General features: G+C 45.3%; 1 protein-coding gene across 4 annotated transcripts in view; it reads left to right on the top strand.

The window, feature by feature from the left end:
• LOC134202781 (large neutral amino acids transporter small subunit 1-like) overlaps positions 1-19,049 on the top strand; it is a 121,578-nt gene that overhangs the window by 60,257 nt on the left and 42,272 nt on the right. For 2 of the 4 annotated variants that reach the window (XR_009977341.1, XM_062677772.1), the window contains exons 1-2: positions 16,962-17,161; positions 17,513-17,891. Coding sequence is in view for 1 of the 4 variants with exons in the window: in XM_062677772.1 (XP_062533756.1) it covers positions 17,634-17,891 (258 nt within the window). In the remaining 3 variants the exon portion in view is untranslated. Of the gene's footprint in view, positions 1-16,961; positions 17,162-17,512; positions 17,892-19,049 lie in introns of those variants that run through there. The other 2 variants (XR_009977343.1, XR_009977342.1) reach the window with 1 other exon arrangement.

Below are 19,049 nucleotides of genomic sequence, written 5' to 3'. Positions count from 1 at the left end.
TCGATACCAATAAACACATCCTCCGTGTAAAAAAGAATCTGGTGTACTTTTTTTGCTGACGACTCAATGGAAGTTGAGAAATATGCATAATACGAGATATTATATTGATTTTCTTCGATATCATACAGTTACGTCTTAAAAAGGGCGTAACTCCAAAACGGGCCCTACGATTTTTTTCAAATTTCGTCCAGAGATGCAGTATAGCCCCAGAATTCAGCTCCGGGTATTAGTTTTGATGGAGAATTTTTTGTTAGTAACGCTCAGGGGGAGCACCGTGCCCACACGTATAATAAACCGCCTGATTGATCGATCGAGAGAACGACAAGTCACCACCAATGATGACGTCAGGCCAAACGAAGACACAGTTTATCGGTCGATGGTACACGTCGGACAGCTATCAAACAAAATTCAAAAAGTTTGAAAAAAGACTATCCGAACGTCACCATCAGCACAAAGAATGCAAAAACCGTAGGAAAGATGCTGCCGCCGGTAAAAGATGTAGTAGACCAAGGCGACCGGTCGAATGTGATTTACAGGATCCCTATGGTCCTATGCGAAAGTTGCCCAGCGTGCTACGTAGGTATGACGTCAAACAAACTGAAAACGAATTTCCAGCCACCCCACAATGGGGAAAATTTTGCACTTTTCGGGCAAAATTCAATAGCTCAAAAGGCCGCTGGCCAAAATTTGTGATCAAGAACTTTTCTAAAACAAAATTTTCCCAAGAATCGAATGGAGGTGATTTCGGAGTCGGCACGCCATTCTTTATAGGAAATTTTGGCCACTTTCCCCCATACTCCCCCCAAAACTGTGATATTAAGAACGGTTTGCATCCGTTGTAAGCAGTTTACGAATTATTTCTGATTGAATATGAATGAAAAGAATATTGATGAGTTGGTCCAGTCATTTTTTATGCGGAAAGCATGTTTAGATTAGGGGAATATGGGGTAGAATGGTCTTTTAAAAAATATACTTTGTTTTATATATTATTTTGAAATTTCCCAATTCCAAACTTACAAACGCGCAGTTTAATATAAAGTATGTATTTGAATATAATGCGTTTAATGATATTTGAGGGAGTGTTATTTAGGTATACTTTTTTATTTCTTCTTATTCCTCTAGAATATTCGTATTTTTTGTCATATAATTGAGTCTTTCAAGTACACTAAGTGTACCAAAAGGCTATATGTTCGCTCCAAAACCCAACTTTCTAGTTACATGTTTCTGAAAAATGTATTGATGAAGGTAGAATAATATCATTATATTATATTAACCATTAAAAACAAAGAATATATTAAAATTTATCCAAAAACAATTTTATCAGGCAATTGAAATTATACAATTTATTTAGATTCGAACTGAGATTTTTATCTTTTAATTTTGAACAATTCATATTCAAATTTTTACTACATGAATTACTACATGTTTCGTGGACATTATTCGCTGATTGGATCAGTGGTTTCCAAATCTATAAGGATCCAACAGACAGAAATCTATTTTTATGTAGATAAATAAGACCATTTCACCATATATTCCCCGAAAATGACCATACTCTCCAGATGAAATAGCACCGGGATAACCCAAAAATATTCTATTCATTGCGATTCAATCAGAAATATGTCGTAAACTGCTTACAACGCCTGCAAATCGTTCATAATATCACAGTTTTGGGGGGAGTTTGGGGAAAAACGGCCAAAACCACCTATAAGGAATGGCGTGCGGATTTCGAAATCGCCTCCATTCGATTCCTGGGAAAATTTTGTTTTAGAAAAGTCCTTGGTCAAAATTTTTGGCCAGCGGCCCTTTGAGCTAGTGAATTTTGCCCGAAAAGTGCAAAATTTTCCCCATTGTGCACCGCTCCTGTTCCAACAGACTACAAAGCTTGTGGGATCAAGGCAAAACTGCGAAAGACCAAGAGATAGCTATCCTTCGGGAACGAACAGCGCTACTCGATCACTCCATCGTCAACCAACACGTCTTTGCATTCGACCGCACACAAATATTAGACTCTAGTTTTAAGAAACAAAATTTACACATTCTCGAAACTTGTCACATTGTTAACACACAGTCAATAAACGTACAGACACAGACAATTTGAGCAGTACGTACGCCGGCATACTACATACAGTGAAAAACAATAGAAGTAGTAGAGCCGATCAACAGATAGGACAGCCATCACAACACAATCCGACACAACCAGAGTAAAAGTGGTGCCAAACAGAAAAGTGCACCAAAAAGTTTCTGCGAGCCGGGTCAATTCAAATTTTCCGCCCTACCTCACACAAGACAGGGCAAAGTAAGTTTAATTGATCTAAAAATGACCGCCTACACAGTGAGTGCTCCGGATAACGTTGTTTCTCTCGTTGTAGCGAATAATGGCGACAAATAGGTCCTATGCTGAGGGCTAATGTGACAATAAAACGGATCATAGTTAGTAAGTACACTAAGCATAAAACATGAACACAACATAAACACATTCATTGTCCACAGACTCCTTGAAAAAGGCACAAGAAAAAAGGCACAATACATGTGTCCGAAACGTCGGATGAAAACATAAAACCCCGTTTTGATCCCAAAAGACTGAAAGCCAAAACCTCAAACGTCGCCATCTTAGTCGAATCAATTAAGATTGGTAATGTATTTCAAGCGATGTGACAGTGTGGTGTACATTAGGATTATTGGTGGGAGGTAAAGGAACACACGCTTTGCGGAGATGTACTCAGTATTTGTGTAGACTGTGGGTTTTTGTTTTAAGCGTTCTGGTTTTGAGCCTGATCATATCAAGCAGGCGTCAAATCTCATCAGAATCATGGCCTAGAGAATCGTCATGATTCGAATCGCGATTTGCATCATTGACTTCTCCAAAGCCAGAATCACCAACACTAATGTCACTGTGTAGGATGTGTAAATAAAAGTGGGTGGTAATCCAGTTGCAGCAAAACTATCACAAACACTTTGAGAGGAATACTGCGGAATCACACATACTTCTATTCATTTGGAGAAGTCAATTGCATGATTTTTACGTGTTCTTCATTGTTGAATACATTTTATTTACATTTTTCGCTTAAAATAATGGCTAATAAATCCATATGTAATCAAAATATACGCCTCGATTGCGTTTTGATACTTTTAGAAGCGAAATCATTTTTCGGTGAGTGAGCGAAGCGATGCGATTCTGTCCCAGAAACTCAAGCGCGATGCTATTCCTACACCCAAAACAATTCTATGTGACATTCTTTGTATTAAGCATTTTGTGTCAAATCTCACATTCAAACCTATAGAATCGCAAGCGAGTTGGCTCGTGCTTGAAATCTCGACGATTGCTAACTACCTCCGCATTTGTCACATGTAGTCTTCGCAAACTTGGCTACACCCATCGGATGGCACTGTAGCCATGTAAAAACCACTGTTCCTTCGCGTAGCCTGAAGTATGGTACAGAGATTCTGCAGGAACTCCACCACGAGCTTTTACGGCGGAATGCTTTTTAAGTTGAGGTGCATTTCCCGGTGTCGAATCGTATCACCATCCTGCTTCTGAGATACCATGAAAGCAAGCTGAGCGCCCGAGTTGTCGGTATTCTCTTCAAACTTCTACAGTTGCTGAGTTTTGATTATGAATGTCATTAAGAGGATTTATTCCCTAGCAAACTGCCACCCTCTATGGAGCAACTCCGAAAATGGTTCTCATGTGTTCCTGTACGATAAGCCTTTTGGTTTTCGCATTTGGACTCCACAGTGCGAGTGGTCAAGGCAAGTCCGCCCTTGATTTCCAGGTTCGTGTACTTGACAGTTTTATTGTTAACTGAAATCTTCTACTCTTCCGTGAAATTGTTGAGATCCAAATGAAAGTTGTCAATGTATTCACTGACAGCAACTTCATGTGGACTGATAATATTTTCTCGAAGATTTTGTGCAATGACGAAGCTATTTCCTGTTTCAGCAACCTTATTAGCAGGAGCTATCAAAATCTCCGTGGCGGGATCAACAGTGGAATTAGCCGGGGTTTGGTATCTTAAATCGTCTTGTGGTTTCCACTTCAATTCCTATCGCTTCAGTGGTGTTTGACGGGAAGTTCGGCAATATCTGACAACTGTGGTTGTGACGTACCTACTGTAGCCGACCAAGCCGTCCTGCGACTAGGACGTAAATGAAGTCGTTCACTTCTGGCCCATATTTGCTGACCAACGATAGCGATATTTGCTCTTCCTTCGTCCGGCAGATGCGCATTTCTCCACATTCCTGCATTGTTTGCATTTACAAATGAACTATAAATACATCAATACCGTATCAAACTGATTTTCTATCAAATTTTCCGACCATAGACGAAACATCCTCTTTAATCGGAAATAAGGTTGATATTGATCAACTTATTCGCAGAGCCACCGAATCATGTTTTATTTATAATAATCAATGCCAAAACATGAAACCATAAAGAAATCTAACCAAATATCGTACGATGATCCGGTTTATACCAGATTCTTATATTTATTTCGCATACTTTGGATAAGTTTATGAAGCTTTTTGTTTCAGCTCTACGACTTTCGTATGATTTTGCTAAGACAAATCCGGTATATTTTTCCAATCTTCATTAGTAATACATAATAATGGATGCAGTCTTTTGGTCTTTGTTTCAACTTAATGTTTGATTGATAAATTTATTCAAACGAACTGTGGGTTCGCTTGGCAATTGTGGAAATTCCGGTTGAGTTTTCTAAAAATAATCTAGACGTACCGTTCGAAAGGTTCATCAAATCAAATCACGAAACTGTTGGTTTCGATGAGTTGACTTTGACTCTTTCGTCGATCGTCGTTTCGATCGGTAGCAATTTCAGTTACAACATTCGAGCAGCATGAGATGATTCCCGGATTGGAATCGAATCGAGAGGTTCATTCAGGGGTGGCATTGCGCACCTCGACTCGAAACGAGCAAATCATGCAAACTATCATACGAAAGAGCTGTCGAAAGGAGATGCGCAATGAGGCCTCAGGATATCTATACTCCTCGTCGGAATTACTGCAAGCACAGATTGAGTCTTGACTTGACTAGGCATGGCCGAGCAGTGTTAAAAAGACTATGACACAGGCAACTGCTTTTAACTCGGAACAAGATGCAAGATTGCAAAATAGGAAAAGAAATGGGAAACTTTTGAAGATAGATTCATGCCCACAAGAGCTGCATTAATTTCTATAATAACTGCAATAATCAGGGTTAATATCTGCAAATCGACGCAATATCAACCGATACAAGGATGTAAAGGAGTTCATCATGTCGAGTAAAGAAATAATATGCTTATTGCACCAAAGCCCTGAAGCCGAATTCGCCGGAACATCATCGATCAGTAAATGCTGGGCTATTATGAAGCCAAAACTTCGTAAGAATCTTAATTTAATCAAAATGAAAAAATATTGGAAGGAGTTAACTACCGCTAACCGCAAGTCGAGCACATCTGTATATGGGACTCCGGCAGTTAAGATAGTATTTAAAACGGGTGAATAGGTTATTAGTTGACTCAGTTGATTTTCATTTTTTACATGTTTTAAAAGAATTCGATAAGAGGCCGAATTTTGATAAACACTTTTGTGTTTATCATTTTTTGCGAATACAAAAATGCTGTACTGAATCATTTTGTTTTTCTGTTTTGAATAGTAGTATTGTAACTAGATTAAGATTTATTCAGGAGTCGAAATCTTACATTTGCTCAATTCTCGTGCATACCGACATCGTGTTGCCGAAGGTTGTACGTAATTGATTGGGTCCAAACAGCATTCACCGTTTGACGTCGACACCTCAATTTCTTATCATCTTAGAATATTGAACCGAGCAGTGCTTTCAATCAGTCCGCTCTCTGTAGACGTTTTCCGTTTTAGCAACGAGCTAGGAAATCAATTTCAGAGATAAGATCTAGCATTTTTGGTGTGTTGCGATAACAGAGCAAAATGGATAATTCCGGAGCAAATGGACAAAAGTGCGTACTACTAGGCGTTCATTTTAAAATCCAATACTTCTTACCCAATATAATGAGCTTTCCTCTGTGAAATATTCAACTTTACAGGCAGCGTTGTACCAAGTTGGAGTTTGTTAAAGTCCAAGTGTGATCCGATTGTCTGTTCACAAAACCTTGCTCGCCCTTATCGCCAAGTCCTCCGAAATTTGCGTAGTTAAGAGGAACGGTGTACGGTTTTTCAGTTGGTTGCTGTTCTCCCGTCAACCGCAAGTGGCACAAATTTTTGCTTGACTTCCTATTCAGATAAGACGCGCTTACGGTACGCGGCAGTATTGCACCTGCCCATGACTAAGTGACAACAAAAATTGAAGTCTCTGTTTCAAAGTAACTTGTTTGCAGCTTCTCGTTTTTGGTAGTCATCATCATTGATGTTTTTAGTCAACATTGCCGAAGACGCAAATCAATGCTAAATGATTCTTAATGCATGCATTTAATTAAGCTCGAAGCCTTTGCTATACCATAAGCTAAATTTCATTCCCGAAAAAAGTCAATGTTGCTAGTATGGCTATGAAATGGCCTCTATTGAAAATATGATCCCAATTCACCTCAAATTCAATCAATGTTGGGATGAATCAATTTAACACTATTTTTTCCAAGCGGAGCTTCTGTTTCACTGACGAAATGCTGATTGCTGTTGCATCATATTATCGTTTGAGGCACTTAGTCAAAACATTTACAAAAGCGGAAGTAATAAACTTTTTTCTTCATTAAGCCATCAATCACCCTTGAAATCATGTCAAATATGAACGGTTAAACAATGGCATTGAATTCAATTGCAGCATTGCGTCAAATATTGCTAAAAGATTTCAAGAGTGTCATTGAGGTTGAACCGCCATGCACGTGATTGGGAGTATGGGATAGCTATGAAATTCACAATTGCTGATTCGTGATTAATCGGATCCAGAACCAACAATTGGTACTTGAGTTTAGCACGTCTGTAAGGACATTGGAAAAACATTTCTGTGGTGTCATGGAAGCATAGCAAGTGAGATAGGATAAAATTCAACTCTACTCCTACTTTATTTTCCTACCTTAATTATTGTGACATGCAAAGCCTTTAGAGGAATTCCCTGAGTAATTCATGGGGGACGCTCATGAAGAAAAATACCGTGAAAAATCAGAAGACCTTTTGAATAAATGATGCTTTGTAGAACATTCTTGGGGAAATTTAAATAAAATTTGGAAAATGTTGTGTGAAATTAGGAATGTAATATTTTAAGTGAGTTATTGAAGAAATTCAGGGAGAAATCTAAGGCTAAGAAATGGCTGAATTTTGTCTCCGCCGTGACGTCCGCCAAGCGCCTGGCAAACGCCACCGCCGACGTTTTTAGGAGTTTCAGAACTTAGGCCAACGATCACTAAAAAATGGCTTTTTCATCATACCTTCTTTAGGCTTCTCCATTTGGTGATCAATGCGACTTGTTGAATCAAAACATTCAAAGGCTTTTAAAGTTTTTATGGATATTTTAGTTACATTTAACTGGGCAAATTCGAACGGACGCACTAATACGCATGCAAAGGCAGAGTTATTAATACTTATACCATCGAACTGTAAGTGAGTGTAAAATATGTTTTTACATTTCCTACTAGACAAATTAGAAAACAGTCGTGCTCTCGAAGAAAGGCTTCCGCGCGTCTTGAAGAGAGGCTTCCACGCGTCTTGAAGAGAGGCTTCCGAGCCTCTTGAAAGCAGGCTTCCGAGCCACTTGAAAGGAGGCTTCCGAGCCTCTTGAAGGGAGGCTTCCGAGCCTCTTGAAAGGAGGCTTCCGAGCCTCTTGAAGGGAGGCTCTGAGCGCCTCTTGAAGGAGGCTTCTGAGGCCTCTTGAAGGAGGCTTCTGAGCCCTCTTGAAGGAGGCTTGAGAGCCTCTTGAAGGAGGCTTGAGGCCTCTTGAAGGGAGGCTTCTGAGCCTCTTGAAAGGAGGCTTGAGCCTCTTGAAAGGAGGCTTCCAGGCCTCTTGAAAGGAGGCTTCCTGAGCCTCTTGAAAGGAGGCCTGAGCCTCTTGAAAGGAGGCTTCCAGGCCTCTTGAAAGGAGGCTTCCTGAGCCTCTTGAAAGGAGGCTTCCGGGCCTCTTAAAGGAGGCTTCGGGCCTCTTTGAAAGGAGGCTTCCGGGCCTCTTGAAAGGAGGCTTCGGGCCTCTTGAAAGGAGGCTTCTGGGCCTCTTGAAAGGAGGCTTCTGGCCTCTTGAAAGGAGGCTTCTGGGCCTCTTGAAAGGAGGCTCTGGGCCTCTTTGAAAGGAGGCTTCCGGGCCTCTTGAAAGGAGGCTTCGGGCCTCTTGAAAGGAGGCTTCCGGGCCTCTTGAAAGGAGGCTTCTGGGCCTCTTGAAAGGAGGCTTCGGGCCTCTTGAAAGGAGGCTTCCGGGCCTCTTGAAAGGAGGCTTCTGAGCCTCTTGAAAGGAGGCTCTGAGCCTCTTGAAAGGAGGCTTCCTGAGCCTCTTGAAAGGAGGCTCTGAGCCTCTTGAAAGGAGGCTTCCGGGCCTCTTGAAAGGAGGCTTCCGGGCCTCTTGAAAGGAGGCTTCCTGGGCCTCTTGAAAGGAGGCTTCTGGGCCTCTTGAAAGGAGGCTTCTGGCCTCTTGAAAGGAGGCTTCTGAGCCTCTTGAAAGGAGGCTTCTGAGCCTCTTGAAAGGAGGCCTGAGCCTCTTGAAAGGAGGCTTCCGAGCCTCTTGAAAGGAGGCTTGAGCCTCTTGAAAGGAGGCTCTGAGCCTCTTGAAAGGAGGCCTGAGCCTCTTGAAAGGAGGCTTCCTGAGGCCCTCTTGAAAGGAGGCTTCCGAGCCTCTTGAAAGGAGGCTTCTGAGCCTCTTGAAAGGAGCCTGAGCCTCTTGAAAGGAGGCTTCCTGAGCCTCTTGAAAGGAGGCTTCGAGCCTCTTGAAAGGAGGCTTCTGAGCCTCTTGAAAGGAGGCTCTGAGGCCTCTTGAAAGGAGGCTTCTGAGCCTCTTGAAAGGAGCTTCCTGAGGCCTCTTGAAAGGAGGCTTCCAGGCCTCTTGAAAGGAGGCCTGAGGCCTCTTGAAAGGAGGCTTCTGAGGCCTCTTGAAAGGAGGCTCTGAGCCTCTTGAAAGGAGGCTTCTGAGCCTCTTGAAAGGAGGCTCTGAGCCTCTTGAAAGGAGGCTTGAGCCTCTTGAAAGGAGGCTTCTGAGCCTCTTGAAAGGAGGCTTCTGGGCCTCTTGAAAGGAGGCTTCTGAGCCTCTTGAAAGGAGGCTTCTGAGCCTCTTGAAAGGAGGCTTCCTGAGCCTCTTGAAAGGAGGCTTCTGAGGCCTCTTGAAAGGAGGCTCGAGGCCTCTTGAAAGGAGGCTTCCGAGCCTCTTGAAAGGAGGCTCTGAGCCTCTTGAAAGGAGGCTTCTGAGCCTCTTGAAAGGAGGCTTGGGCCTCTTGAAAGGAGGCCTGGGCCTCTTGAAAGGAGGCTTCCGGGCCTCTTGAAAGGAGGCTTCTGAGGCCTCTTGAAAGGAGGCTTCCTGAGCCTCTTGAAAGGAGGCTTCTGAGCCTCTTGAAAGGAGGCTTCTGAGCCTCTTGAAAGGAGGCTCTGGGCCCTCTTGAAAGGAGGCTTCTGGGCCTCTTGAAGGAGGCTTCTGGCCTCTTGAAAGGAGGCTTGGGCCTCTTGAAAGGAGGCTTGGGGCCTCTTGAAAGGAGGCTTCCAGGGCCTCTTGAAAGGAGGCTTCCAGGCCTCTTGAAAGGAGGCTTCCAGGCCTCTTGAAAGGAGGCCTGGGCCTCTTGAAAGGAGGCTTCCGGGCCTCTTGAAAGGAGGCTTCGGGCCTCTTGAAAGGAGGCTTCCAGGCCTCTTGAAAGGAGGCTTCTGGGCCTCTTGAAAGGAGGCCTGAGCCTCTTGAAAGGAGGCTCTGGGCCTCTTGAAAGGAGGCTGGGCCTCTTGAAAGGAGGCTTCCGGGCCTCTTGAAAGGAGGCTTCTGGCCTCTTGAAAGGAGGCTTCCGGGCCTCTTGAAAGGAGGCTTCCGGGCCTCTTGAAAGGAGGCCTGAGCCTCTTGAAAGGAGGCTACTGGCCTCTTGAAAGGAGGCTTCCGGGCCTCTTGAAGGAGGCTTCCGGGCCTCTTGAAGGAGGCTTCCGGGCCTCTTGAAAGGAGGCTTGGGGCCTCTTGAAAGGAGGCTTCAGGGCCTCTTGAAAGGAGGCTTCAGGGCCTCTTGAAAGGTGGCTTCCCGGGCTCTTGAAAGGAGGCTTCCCGGGCCCTTGGAAGACGGCATCCAGGGCCTCTTAAAAGGAGGCTTCGGGCCTCTTGAAAGGAGGCTTCCGGGCCTCTTGAAAGGAGGCTTCCGGGCCTCTTGAAAGGAGGCTCTGGGCCTCTTGAAAGGAGGCTTCCGGGCCTCTTGAAAGGAGGCTTCAGGGCCTCTTGAAAGGAGGCTTCCAGGCCTCTTGAAAGGAGGCTTCCGGGCCCTTGAAAGGAGGCCTGGCCTCTTGAAAGGAGGCCTGGGCCTCTTGAAAGGAGGCTTCTGGGCCTCTTGAAAGGAGGCTTCTGGCCTCTTGAAAGGAGGCCTGGGCCTCTTGAAAGGAGGCTTCCGGGCCTCTTGAAAGGAGGCTTCCGGGCCTCTTGAAAGGAGGCTTCCTGGGCCTCTTGAAAGGAGGCCTGGCCCTTTGAAAGGAGGCTTCTGGGCCTCTTGAAAGGAGGCTTCGGGCCTCTTGAAAGGAGGCTTCCGGGCCTCTTGAAAGGAGGCCTGGGCCTCTTGAAATGAGGCTTCCAAGCCTCTTGAAATGAGGCTTCCGGGCCTCTTGAAAGGAGGCTTCCGGGCCTCTTGAAAGGAGGCTTCGGGGCCTCTTGAAAGGAGGCTTCGGGGCCTCTTGAAAGGAGGCTTCGGGGCCTCTTGAAAGGAGGCTTCCGGGCCTCTTGAAAGGAGACTTCCAAGCCTCTTGAAAGAAGGCTTCCAAGCCTCTTGAAAGGAGACTTGGCCTCTTGAAAGGAGGCTTGGGCCTCTTGAAAGGAGGCTTCCGGGACTCTCGAACGGAGCCTTCCGGGCCTCTTGTAAGAAGGCTTCGGGCCTCTTGAAAGGAGGCCTGGGCCTCTTGAAAGGAGGCCTGGGCCTCTTGAAAGGAGGCTTCCGGGCCTCTTGAAAGGAGGCTTCGGGCCTCTTGAAAGGAGGCTCTGGCCTCTTGAAAGGAGGCCTGGGCCTCTTGAAAGGAGGCTTCGGGCCTCTTGAAAGGAGGCTTCCGGGCCTCTTGAAAGGAGGCTTCCTGGCCTCTTGAAAGGAGGCTTCTGGGCCCTCTTGAAAGGAGGCTTCGGGCCTCTTGAAAGGAGGCTTCCAGGCCTCTTGAAAGGAGGCTTCCGGGGCCTCTTGAAAGGAGGCTTCGGGCCTCTTGAAAGGAGGCTTCCGGGCCTCTTGAAAGGAGGCCTGGGCCTCTTGAAAGGAGGCTTCCAGGGCCTCTTGAAAGGAGGCTTCAGGCCCTCTTGAAAGGAGGCTTCGGGCCTCTTGAAAGGAGGCTTCCAGGCCCTTGAAAGGAGGCTTCAGGCCTCTTGAAAGGAGGCTTCCGGGGCCCTCTTGAAAGGAGGCCTGGGCCTCTTGAAAGGAGGCTTCCGGCCTCTTGAAAGGAGGCTTCCGGCCTCTTGAAAGGAGGCTTCAGGCCTCTTGAAAGGAGGCTTCCAGGCCTCTTGAAAGGAGGCTTCCGGGCCTCTTGAAGGAGGCTTCTGGGCCCTCTTGAAAGGAGGCTTCCGGGCCTCTTGAAAGGAGGCTTCCGGGCCTCTTGAAAGGAGGCTTCCGGGCCTCTTGAAAGGAGGCTTCCAGGCCTCTTGAAAGGAGGCCTGGGCCTCTTGAAAGGAGGCTTCTGGCCTCTTGAAAGGAGGCCTGGGCCTCTTGAAAGGAGGCTTCCGGGCCTCTTGAAAGGAGGCTGGGCCTCTTGAAAGGAGGCTTCCGGGCCTCTTGAAAGGAGGCTTCCGGCCTCTTGAAAGGAGGCTTCCGGGCCTCTTGAAAGGAGGCTTCCGGGCCCTCTTGAAAGGAGGCTTCCAGGGCCTCTTGAAAGGAGGCTTCCGGGCCTCTTGAAAGGAGGCTTCAGGCCTCTTGAAAGGAGGCTCTGGGCCTCTTGAAAGGAGGCTTCTGGCCTCTTGAAAGGAGGCCTGGGCCTCTTGAAAGGAGGCTTCAGGCCTCTTGAAAGGAGGCTTCCGGGCCTCTTGAAAGGAGGCTCTGGGCCTCTTGAAAGGAGGCTTCCGGGCCTCTTGAAAGGAGGCTTCCGGCCTCTTGAAAGGAGGCTCTGGGCCTCTTGAAAGGAGGCTTCCGGGCCTCTTGAAAGGAGGCTGGGCCTCTTGAAAGGAGGCTTCGGGCCTCTTGAAAGGAGGCTTGGGCCTCTTGAAAGGAGGCTTGGCCTCTTGAAAGGGAGGCTGGGCCTCTTGAAAGGAGGCTTTCAGGGCCTCTTGAAAGGGAGGCTTCCGGGCCTCTTGAAAGGAGGCTTCCGGGCCTCTTGAAAGGAGGCTTCAGGGCCTCTTGAAAGGAGGCCTGGGCCTCTTGAAAGGAGGCTTCCGGGCCTCTTGAAAGGAGGCTTCCGGGCCTCTTGAAAGGAGGCTTCCGGGACTCTTTAAAGGAGACTTCCAGGCCTCTTGAAAGAAGGCTTTTGGGCCCTCTGAAGGAGGCTTCCGGGCCTCTTGAAAGGAGGCTCTGGGCCTCTGAAAGGAGGCTCTGGCCCTCTTGAAAGGAGGCTTCCAGGCCTCTTGAAAGGAGGCTTCCGGCCTCTTGAAAGGAGGCTTCTGGGCCTCTTGAAAGGAGGCTTCCGGGCCTCTTGAAAGGAGGCTGGGCCTCTTGAAAGGAGGCTTCTGGGCCTCTTGAAAGGAGGCTTCCTGGCCTCTTGAAAGGAGGCTTCGGGCCTCTTGAAAGGAGGCTTCGAGCCTCTTGAAGGAGGCTTGAGCCTCTTGAAAGGAGGCTTGAGCCTCTTGAAAGGAGGCTTCTGGGCCTCTTGAAAGGAGGCTTCCTGGGCCTCTTGAAAGGAGGCTTCTGGGCCTCTTGAAAGTAGGCTTCTGGCCCTCTTGAAAGGAGGCTTCTGGGCCTCTTAAAAGGAGGCTTCCGGGCCTCTTGAAAGGAGGCTTCTGGGCCTCTTGAAAGGAGGCTTCTGGGCCTCTTGAAAGGAGGCTTCCTGGCCCTCTTGAAAGGAGGCTCTGGGCCTCTTGAAAGGAGGCTTCCGGGCCCTCTTGAAAGGAGGCTTCCGGGCCTCTTGAAAGGAGGCCTGGGCCTCTTGAAAGGAGGCTTCTGGGCCTATTGAAAGGAGGCTTCAGGGCCTCTTGGAAGGAGGCTTCCGGGCCTCTTGACAGAAGGCGTCCGAGCGTGTTGAAAGGAGGCTTCCAGGCCTCTTGAAAGGAGGCTTCCGGGCCTCTTGAAAGGAGGCTTCTGGGCCTCTTGAAAGGAGGCTTCTGCCTCTTGAAAGGAGGCTTCGGGCCTCTTGAAAGGAGGCTTCCGGGCCTCTTGAAAGGAGGCTTGGGCCTCTTGAAAGGAGGCTCTGGGCCTCTTGAAAGGAGGCTTCGGGCCTCTTGAAAGGAGGCTTCCGGGCCTCTTGAAAGGAGGCTTCCGGGCCTCTTGAAAGGAGGCTTCCGGGCCTCTTGAAAGGAGGCTTCCGGGCCTCTTGAAAGGAGGCTTCCGGGCCTCTTGAAAGGAGGCTTCCGGACCGCTTGAGAGGCGGGTTGGGGGCGTGTGGAGAGGTGGCTTGCGGGCGTCTCGTAAGGAGGCTTCCGGGCCTCTTGAAAGGAGGCTTCCGGGCCTCTTGAAAGGAGGCTTCCGGGCCTCTTGAAAGGAGGCTTCCGGGCCTCTTGAAAGGAGGCTTCCGGGCCTCTTGAAAGGAGGCTTCCGGGCCTCTTGAAAGGAGGCTTCCGGGCCTCTTGAAAGGAGGCTTCCGGGCCTCTTGGAAGAAGGCTTCCAAGCTTCTCGATAGGAGGCTTCTGGACCACCAGTAAGGGGGCTAGTGGGCCTTTTGGAAGGGGGCTTTCGAACTTCTTAAAAGGAGTCATCCGAGCTGCTTGAAAAGAGGCTTTCGAGAAGCGTAGAAGGATGCTTCCTACGAAGCAACTGAGCTTTTCGGAAATTTTTTTTCTTCATGTCTATCAAATGGAGGCTTCCGAACGTGTAGACTTTAAGTTTTAGTTCATAAGCATATTCTTGACATATCATGCAACATTTTGTTATGATCAGATAGGTTGCATCAAAGATTTTTTAAGTTTGTTCATTCGTTGTTCTGCCTTTTTGATCTTTTGTCCATGTTATTGTTTGGTCAAACGACATTTTCTGCTATAAGACCTTTTTGGACGAACAACATTTTGACCGTATTCCCCTTTCGACCAAATGACTTTTTCGGTGAAATGGCCCTTTCTGACAAATGGTCATTTCGACTAAACGATATTTTTGGCCCATTTAGCTACATGACCTGTTCGGTCAAGCAACAATTTCAGCCAAACGGCCAAATATTTGTTCGCTAAAATGACTTTTTCTGTCAAATGTCCAGTTCGGCCATTTGTCCATTTCGACCGTATTTCTATTTCGGCAATATGTCAATGTCGGTCAATCCGATATTCTGCCTAACAACCAAACATTCAATTCGACAAGCTCGTCATTCGGTCATGTGCCACTTGGTCAAATAATCCTTGCACCAAAAAATCTTCTTTTGTCGAACAGGTCATTGTGGTCGTAAATGATGTCTCATTTCTCACTCTTGATTTTTCAATGTCATATCTTAATTCTCAATAATTACTTTACAATTTTCACAGTGATACGTTAGAACAAGAAGTGAGAAAGGATACAACTACAATTACAACAAAAGGATACAATTATGTGAAACGACCTGTTTTGTCGAATGATTTCGTACGCCTTATCGTACGACCGTTTAACCTATTTGCCAAATTAAATTTCCAGCCATAAGACTCATTCGGCCAAATAGTCATTCTGCCAAACGACCATTTCGACCAAACAGCACTTTCGATAGAATGACTTTTTCGGCCAAATGGCATCTTCGGCCAAACGACATTTTTTTCCATATCTAACGTCTTTTTCGGCCCGTCGGCCATGTCTTGTTCGGATATATGGCTACTTCGGCTAAACGTCTTATTCAGCCGATGGAAATTTTCTGCAAACTGGTTTTTGGCTTGATAACCGATTTGGCCAAGGAATCATTTCGGTCAAATGTACGACTTTCGGTCCAATAGCTTTCGGTTTAATGACTTTCGACCGAACGACCATTCCCCGTTGATCCCCGCCAATTCTATCAGATGTTGAAGGCTTGGTTCTCAGTTTACCTATATTTTCATTACAAATAGCTGCTAACCCGTCGAACTTTGTCTCGCCCAAAATCTATAAGTTTATTTGAATTGTATTCATTATATAGGTTTCATCGTCTGTTTCAATTTCATTTTTCAGAGCAAACGCCACATTGGGTTCCATTTGCCTAACTAATTAAGCTATAACTCCTCCTCTTCTAGAGCGGGGAAGGGTCTCGAACCATCTTAAAAACTTTCACCAGTACCAAAGGCCCCTACATAGAGATTTGCACGCCATTAGTTTCTGAGTCCATAAGGGACGGAAATTAATTTTTATGTACATAGAAAAAGAAGGACCTTCCTTAGCCGTGCGGTAAGATTCGCGGCCACATAGTAAGACTATGTTTTGGGTGGCTGGGTTCGATTCCCGGTCCGGTCTAGGAAATTGTTACTGGGAACGCTGGCCAATTTTACTATGTTGACTTTCTTATACGAATGTTTTGAAACGATTAACTTATAGGATAAGAGTTGTAAATGGCTTCTATAAGATATGTTTATAAATAGTCTTTCCAGATATTTCAACACATCAGATCTTAAAAAATCTAACAAATTGTTCCTTCAATGAATTCAATAAATATAGACCTAAATATTCAAAACATTGAAACCAGACTTTCTTTGTGAAAAACTTGTTCCACTCAGAGGCAGAGAAACTTCAGAGATCTACATCTGTAGATTCACCGTTCCAAAGTATGTTTCAAAATGGATCTCCTATTTCATAGCTTCCTAAAGTTGGGGGGTCGCGATCCCCTTCCATAAGATTTACACAGGCTGGGGGGTCACGACCCACAACTTTGGGAAACGGTGTCCTACTGAATTTGTAATATACGAGACGGTTATGAATAAAGTGAAGCAATTTGCATAATTACTTATTTTGTTCTATACTTAACATCTCATTTATCTTCACTTGTAAAAATAAAATAAAAATGTATGTCTTACGTTACAAGAGTTCACTGATTAAAATAATCCAATGCAATGAAGCCACAATACTCGCGTCGTTGGTAACAGCCCTGTGTTTCAAAAAAAGATTTCATTTGTTTTATTCGCAAAGCAGAATAGCGAGTGGTCTAATGTTCTAAAGTGTGCTACCAATCTACCAACATTGCGATGCCAAAATTTGCAAACCTAAAACAATATTTGAACAATGATGATAGGATGGTTGATGTCATGTCGTCCACAAGCAACGTAACGGTGCGCTGAAGGGAATGGAAGCACTTCTCCATTTAATTGATACGTTTCATAGTGAAGCCCCCTTGAGACCATAGAGCTTTTAACCTAGCTTTCATCTCGTTGTTCAGAGCCACATTAGTCGCATTTCAAAATTGATTTGATACAGTGCTGTCGTCGGGTCGAGTCTTCTACACGGGTAAAAATCCGTTCCCTGAAATGAGGAAATGATTCATGATTTTGTGAACCCAACGTGTTTTCATGTTATGAAAATACACCATGAATATAATTCATGATTTCATGATTTATTTTCGCGTAACGTAACCAATGCGTTACGATTTGGTTGTTGAAAATGAAAAAAAAAGCTCAACAGAGGTTTTGAGCTCGAGTACACTGAGTGAGAGTCCGGCGTGCTACCTTTCAGCCGTTCTCACTTCTTGGGAAAGGAGTGTTCGAAGTATAACCGGTTATGCATTTTGTCGACTGTTGAAGATTAGTACCATGAATAATGGCATGATTCATGATTTCATGATTTTTTATTCATGATTGTGGGTATGCATTTGTTTCCGTGTATTTAAGACGACTCCATACCGTTTGACTAATTGATCTCAACTTTTTCTGTTCATTTACTTGATTTTACCACTAAGATTAGTGAATACTTTTTAACAACCATAAACTGTGATATTTGTTTTGTTATTATGTATTAGCATCTTCTATTTGACGATGGAAACAACAACCTCGATTAGGTGACGAAGTAAATCTAGGAATAAACGCGAGGTTAGCGCCATTACTTTATAACAAAAGATAAGACTCGGTGTGTATTCAATAGCATTGCGATCCGCATGGTTACCCTTCTGAATCACTCATCGTCACTGGGAGATTTTTATACAAATGAGAGCATGGCCTCCAATCCGTTGGTGGTCGAACCAACGGCAACGACGACAGCAACGCTTTCCTTTCTGATTGATTGCATCGATAATTGATTGGACAGTAAAGCAGATTATGCGGTCAAAACATGTATTTATTCGCGGGAATACTCTTGCGATTGATGTCCTTTCAGCAATACACTGAGCTAGTGAAAGTTCCCGCCACGTCACTAATAACCGTTCGTTTTTTTTCACTTTTCAGATCGTTCCATCCCTAAAGTTACCAACGCGAGTGAATCTTCCCACGAACGGAGCCATCGTTATTTAACCTACCGAAACTTTAAACTCTGCCAAAAAGACAACAGAAAATCGCCACAGCAGCGATGGAGGACGATGGCCTCACGAAGGACACTCGAAAGAATTCGGTGAAAAGTGCCGCCAGCAATGGAACCGGTGGCGGTGGCGGCGGCGATGGGGAGATCACGCTCAAGCCAAAGATGACTCTGGTCAACGGAGTGACGGTGATTGTCGGTTCGATCATCGGGTCCGGTATCTTCGTGTCGCCGACTGGGGTGCTCATCAACACCGGCAGCGTCAATATGTCGCTGATCGTTTGGGTGCTGTCCGGACTGTTTTCGATGGTGAGTTTCTTTCTAATGCTTCCGTATGCCTACATATCGATTGTAGATTAATTGTTAACAATGGGTTTGATTGATAAGGAATTCCAGGATGGAGCGTGCTGACGCTCTGCACACAAAAGGAGTTGTTTTCATTATTAGTAGTCGAAAATTAAATAGAATAGTAAAAACTTGTAACTATGTTCAGTTTGTATCGATATAACAATGTACATAAAAACAATTTCTCTCAAGACTATAAAACTATGGCTAGGTTTTCAAAGATAAATAATGCAGTGGGGTATTTGACCTGTAGTCAATATAAATGTTGCTTAACCGAAACAAACGATTTTCGATGAATGATTCATACAACGTGCTTCATGTTGCAATAATACTTTTCGCTAGCGGATATACCAATTTAATAAAATTCCCCGCTGTACTAATGAAAGCATTGAAAACCTCTACCGCAACCGCATGCAATTAACACAACTGCACTCGGTGTTGATGGCGACCGTTGAGGTCGAAGAAACAAATAAACCTCCATTGGTTGGATCTGGTTTCGCGAAGTGTAAAACCCAAAACCTTCCCGAATGGACGGCACGCTTAGTGGTTTAATGATTTCTTTTCGGTTGTCGCGCTTCACGCTATCTGAGGCGCGACGGAAGGACAGGTAGCGTGTTTAATAAGACCGTGTCGCCACCGAAGATTGACTGTGACCGTATAGCCACCACACCGCCCGCCCGTACCGATGCACCGAGACAATACACTTCGAAAAGGCTAGTTTCTTTTCGGAGCTCTCGAAATTGTAAACGGGGTTGTACACATAGATTACATTCCATCATAACTGGATAGTTATGCACTGCATGTACGCTGCTGCCAAGTGCATCTTTGTTGAGTGATGGGTTGGCTTACAAACAAGGTCAATTTACTTGAATATGTAAAAGGAAGGCAAAATTATAGGTCTGCGAAGAAAAATATGAATTACTGCTACAGGGAAGTTGGAGGAATTTGTTTCCTACAGGAATGACCTATGGAATGACCATTAAAAAAAATTGTTATTGAAAAACGCACCTGAAAAAACTATTTGTTTTCAAATGACTTTTTTTTTAAATCATCATAAATCCTTTTTCGAAGGGTTATCGATAAGTCAGGCAATTTATTATTATTTTCATTACCAACAATGGA

The sequence above is a fragment of the Armigeres subalbatus genome, unplaced genomic scaffold, assembly GCF_024139115.2.
Source record: "Armigeres subalbatus isolate Guangzhou_Male unplaced genomic scaffold, GZ_Asu_2 Contig141, whole genome shotgun sequence".
Taxonomy (NCBI): domain Eukaryota; kingdom Metazoa; phylum Arthropoda; class Insecta; order Diptera; family Culicidae; genus Armigeres; species Armigeres subalbatus.
The sequence above is the reverse complement of the archived record's forward strand: the minus strand, read 5'-3'. Positions and strand labels throughout refer to the sequence as shown.